The sequence below is a fragment of the Quercus suber genome, unplaced genomic scaffold, assembly GCF_002906115.3.
Source record: "Quercus suber isolate HL8 unplaced genomic scaffold, Cork oak 2.0 scaffold_680, whole genome shotgun sequence".
Lineage (NCBI taxonomy): Eukaryota > Viridiplantae > Streptophyta > Magnoliopsida > Fagales > Fagaceae > Quercus > Quercus suber.
The window spans coordinates 370,658-376,104 of NW_027070121.1; the positions used below are offsets into that span (position 1 = coordinate 370,658).

A 5,447-nucleotide genomic window follows, 5' to 3' on the forward strand; every position below is an offset into this window, starting at 1 on the left:
AAAAAAAAAAAAAAAAAAGAAATAAAAATACCATTAGTTCATTAATTCATTTTGTCTAGTCCTAGTTATTATTGACTACTTATTTTTTTTTGAGAAAGGTATTATTGACTACTTGACTTGTCCTCCTTATGTCTTTAGTATTTTATTGTATTTTATATGGTCATGACTGGTATTCGATTTTAAATAAAATTAGATGGTTAGGATTTAGTTAAATATAAGATGAATGGTTAGATTAAGGGTTGCTGAAATCTATTATGAATAACCATTTTTGAATCATATTGTACACAGGTTTCCTTATCTAACTTATGAAATTTCATATTTGAAAACGAATCTTTGAGCCTAGAATTTGAATTTTTACTATTACAACTACAACCTCATTTTCTTCTACAAGTTGTAATCTTCTTGAACCCTTCTGTAAGAGTTTTTTTTTTTTTTTGAGAAACCTTTTGTAAGAGTTAATTTGCTTGAAATTTGGCATTTTCTGTCTGGCTCATATTAGATCTACAGTAGATCTAAATTCTCTTTACCTCATCATTTATCCTGTATTATTTTGGTGAAAGTGTTGCAGAAGAGTCAATGATCTTTAGGTCAATTGGTGATTTCTGAAGTCTTTCGTGTTTCTAATAAAGATATTTAAGTTTTAGATCTCTTTTACTTAAAATGTATAAAAGAAAAAGGGGGTGTGGATGGACCGACTTGTAGGGTTTTGTGTTTTACTTTAAAAACAAGCTGTCTTAAAAACCATCCCCCTTGCATCACCCCAACCCAAACTCTTCTTTTATGACATTATTACTAATCACTAACTCCAACCAAGGGAGCTTCCTTGATTAAACTAATATTCGACGAGCATAGCCACAATTCCATGAAATCAGATTTGGCCTCTAAAAAATCTTTTTGTTTATACGTTGCACCAAAATATAAATATCATCATACCGACCTCGTTACTGGAACAATTTAAGTAATGCTACTGTAGTCCCTAACATGGACAAACGTGGATGACTAGTGCTGAAACAAGTTGTTCTATCATTACAACAAATACAATGAACTCTTCATAACAATCACTTTCTTACACTAAAATCATGTGAACATACTTTTAACAGAATTACAGGAACTGAAGATGGCATGGATGTGATGGAACTCATGAAAACTCAGTACACAACTTGTGGCTCAAACTCTGCAAAATCGAGAGATCCAGACTCAATTGGTGGCATTAGATATGCAGCCAGGAGCTCAGAGGCCAATGCTGCAATAAGTGGTATCCTCTTCAAGTTCTTCACAAAGGATGCGTCCTCAGTCTCCCCAACAGCAAGCAGCTTCTCGTTAATCTCCACCATGCGATCCAACTTCCTCTTGAATTCCGGGTTCTCAACATCTAGCACAGCTGGGAAAATTCTAGCTGTTGTGCGGTTTGTCTGCATAAACATAATTTTAAACACCCAACTCAAATGATTGAAAATTCAAGATTCTATATTATGGTATATGTCTGACTGGTGTAGACAATGATGACAGCCCAAGGAATGCAAGAAAATAACTGAAAATTTGGAATCCAACAAACTTTTGGGTTTGGATTAGAATTTATAATCCCTTTCCTTTTCCTAATTCATTTAGCATTTGAGTGGCACAAAAAATGGCATGAAATAAGAACGAAATGAGACATACCATAGAATTGAAAATGTAGCATACTAGTATGTAGTTAAAGATCACAGGCTCACCTCAATGATGACATGCATATCAAATTCTTTTGTGTTGAGTCCAATGCCTTCATAGAAAGCTGTGCGTTGGCAATCATTGAGGTACATTGTCACGTAAACCTGCAAGGTAAATTCATGAAGTTGTGAGAGAAATATCGAAAATTAGGGAGTAATAATTTTAGTATGAACAATTCTAATAAGGTTGGTTCTCAAAAACAGAGGAAATAACCTCAAATTAGGAATTCAATATGTTGCTTTCCGTGTAACTTTTAGTAGAAGCTAGAATTGTGATTGAAAGTTGGAATAAAAATCAGGGTAAAATGCACCCACACCCCCTATGGTTTGACGCTGTTATTTTAACACTGCCTTTCCATTTTTCTATCACACCTCTTATGCTATCCAATTTCTCTGATCAACTACTTGCATCCAATTTCTTTTAAATCATTAACTCAAATTGGTTACAACAGATGCACATGATCACACACATTGTCATCTCTTTCTAATCCCACCCCTTGTGTTATCCAAATACTCTCATGTAACTAATTTTCGTTGATTGCATAAGTGGATGGGTGTAGTTGATCAAAAGAAATAGGCTATGATGTGGATTTAGTGAAAAAGAACCTGAAAATCCAGTGTTGCCAAGAGTACTGCAACAAATCACATGTGGTGTAACTATATTTTACACTAAAAATTAATAACTCAGATTCATTTAATTTCTCAGGACTACTGCATATAATTGCAAACTTCTAATATTTATTCTTTTCATTTGTTGTTAAGGTTTTATCTGGCCTTCTTTTATCATTGACAGACAAACTTTGCATTTGAAAATAAATCAGAAGAGTCAGAGTAAATTGTTAAAAATGGAAAAGTACCGATAGGCAGAAGAATCGGGACCACAACTTTGCTTTCCAGTCATTGAGAAATTGTGGCTGGGCCTTCATCAATGCAGAGAAGAAATCACCATGACGGTTCTCATCCTGGCACCAGTTCTCAAAATACTCGAAAATGGGATAACATTGGTACTCGGGATTGGCCTTGAGATGTCTGTATATGGTTATGTATCTCCAGTATCCGATTTTCTCAGATAGATAGGTAGCATAGAAAATGAACTTAGGCTTGAAAAATGTATACTTCCTAGCCTTTGTTAGGAAACCCAAGTCCAATGCCAAGTTAAAATCAGACAAACCCTTGTTCAAGAATCTGCATATTATATAACAATTTGACATTTTTGTTAGCAGGTACATACATACGTACACAGTATGTACAGAGAGAGAGAGAGAGAGAGAGAGAGAGTTGGCTTGCATACCCAGCATGTCTTGCTTCATCCCTGGACATGAGAGAGAAAATCTCAGCCACCACTGGATTGGTTTTCTGCAGGATCAATCCACAAAACAATCAAATAGAAGCCTAATACTATTGGAATAAAGTTTTATTAATCCAAACCAAAAGAAAATTGGAAGGCCTTCATTTTGCTTAGAGAGGAGACAAATCTAGACATAACTGTCATAACATCCCTTTCAGAGAACAGCTAATTAGTAAAAGCCACCAATCAAATTTAGCTTCTAAATCAAATAGCAGGTCAAAATTCTAAATCACTAAGCCAGAAGCTCGGTTAGATTTTCATCCCAGAGGACAATGTTTCACCTCATTCACAATAACCACTACCATAAATTGGATGACAAATAAGAGGCAATTGACTGAAGTTGAATTCCATAGAAATATATAAAGCTTCTTGTTTCTAAACTTCCAAAATTTTCCCTAGTAATTAAGAAAATTTATCTATCAATACTTTGACCAATTAATCTTAAATAGTACAAGAAATTCAAATTCAGTGAAATTTGCAGGCTTGAAGAGGGAGAGAGGGGCATACCTTAAGCCTTCTTCCAAGCTCTTTATAGAGAAGGAACCCAGAGAACTCAGCAGTGCAGGACCTCTCCAAGAACTCCACAAAGATTTGCCTAAGAGGGCCTTGCAATTTGTCAGCAGCCTCCTTGAACTCCTTGCTCCTCACAAAGTGTGTCTGGTTGTAGTCAGTCTTGAATTCTTGCAGCAGAGCTTCAAACTCAGCCTGGTTGAGGTTCTTGTTGATCTCAGTGTTGAAAAGGGTCTCCATTTCATCAAAGTCTGTGGTGTAAAACCTTGGTGTCAAAAGGGTCTCCTTAATGGTAGTTTTAGCAGCTTTCTTGCTAGGCTTGGCAGTGCGAGTAGGTGGAGGAGGCTGTGAAGTGGCAGTCATTTTGATGGTGGTGAATTTTGAGTATGAACCACTTCTCAAGTTGCCAAATTTGGGAGCTACACTGCTAAATTTGGAGATGGGTTTTACAAGTGCCATTTCTGCTGCCATTTTTTGGAGCAGAGTTTTGGCAAAGCTGTGGTTAGAGTTTTAATGAAGTGAAGTACTGTGTCTGAGGTGAAAGACTAAAGGGGCGGGGAGGGATAAGATGTGGCTGACAGTGATATAATCTCATCCGATGAAATCTGTGAAAATGAATGGGTACGTGACACGTGGTTGGTGATTTTAGTCCTCTCCTGATTACTTGTTTGTTGATTGGCTGTGTTGATGAGGTTTGGGTGAGCTCCTGTGGCCTCCTTCATTTCAAGTGATGGATTTTAAGGCAGTTGGTAATGTGGTTTCTAGTAATGTTCTCTGTATTTTTTGAAAATATCGTATGGATAAAAAGTGTATAAAAATATGTATAATATTATTTAAAAATTAAAAATTGTTGCTAAAAGACAATTATCAAACGACCCCTAAAATTTGTTTTTTTTAGATATTTCTCTTGGGCAAATTGTTCTCGAATCTTACCTATTGTTTTGTTTTTTAAATTTTTGCCCAAAAATAAAGGAAAAGTTTGGTTTAGAACGTATCAAACTTTATCTAAACTATTTCTAAACTGGTGTGTAGCTATGTGCATATGCACATGTACAATTAAAATAAAATCACAATTATATGATTCAAATTAATTTTTTTTGAGAAAATGTTCAAATTATACATGGTATCAGTTTACACTTTTTTAAACAATACATTTCTAAAATATAAAATAGTTTCTCATTTATATATATATATATATATATATATATATATATATATATATGATTTAGAATTAAATTGGTTTTAAACTTTTCGGTTTTTGCATACAATAATTCACTTGCTACAAAAATTAAAAACTTAGATAGATGTGTGGCAAAAAATTGGACTTCAATCGAAATCCAATTTAAAATCTAATTGGATTTGGACTTTTTGACTTTTATACTCAATAATTCACTTGACACTAAATTAAAAATTAAATATGATACATGGTGCAAAATTAAAAATCCAATTAAAATCTAATAGGTTGTAAGACTTGATTGTTAAGAGATACCAAACAGTAAGTACTTTTGACATCTGGGATCAATAATTCATAAGGATGAAGAGATTGAAGAGGACGCAAATCATAGGAAAGAGCATGGTAGATGAAGAGGAGAAGCACATCAAGAGTATTGTGGGATTGTAGATACCTACTAAGTTAAAAGGGAAAATTTTGTAAGACAACTGTTAAGACTAACTATGCTCTATGGTATTGAATTTTAAAGTTACTGAGAAGAAACATGTTCATATAGTAAGTGTAACTAAAATGAGCATTTTAGATGGATAAGTACAAACACAAGGAGAAATGAGATTCAATATGAAGAAATCCGCTTAAAGATAGGGGGTGGAGAATCGCTTGAGATGGTTTCGTAATGCGCAGAGAAGAGTGATTAATGCACCAATGAGGA

The 5,447-nt window shown here is 34.3% G+C and overlaps 1 protein-coding gene across 1 annotated transcript; it reads right to left on the bottom strand.

Annotated features, from left to right (window-relative positions):
• Nucleotides 1-1,000: 1,000 nt before the first annotated feature.
• Nucleotides 1,001-4,288, bottom strand: LOC112034337 (magnesium-protoporphyrin IX monomethyl ester [oxidative] cyclase, chloroplastic). Its single transcript, XM_024067151.2, has 5 exons — nt 3,562-4,288; nt 2,998-3,062; nt 2,564-2,891; nt 1,713-1,811; nt 1,001-1,412 (listed from the first exon to the last, which is right to left on the bottom strand). The coding sequence occupies exons 1-5, from the start codon at nt 4,033-4,035 to the stop codon at nt 1,149-1,151; spliced, it is 1,230 nt and encodes a 409-aa protein (XP_023922919.1). The 5' UTR covers nt 4,036-4,288; the 3' UTR covers nt 1,001-1,148.
• Between the last annotated feature and the right edge of the window lie 1,159 nt (nt 4,289-5,447).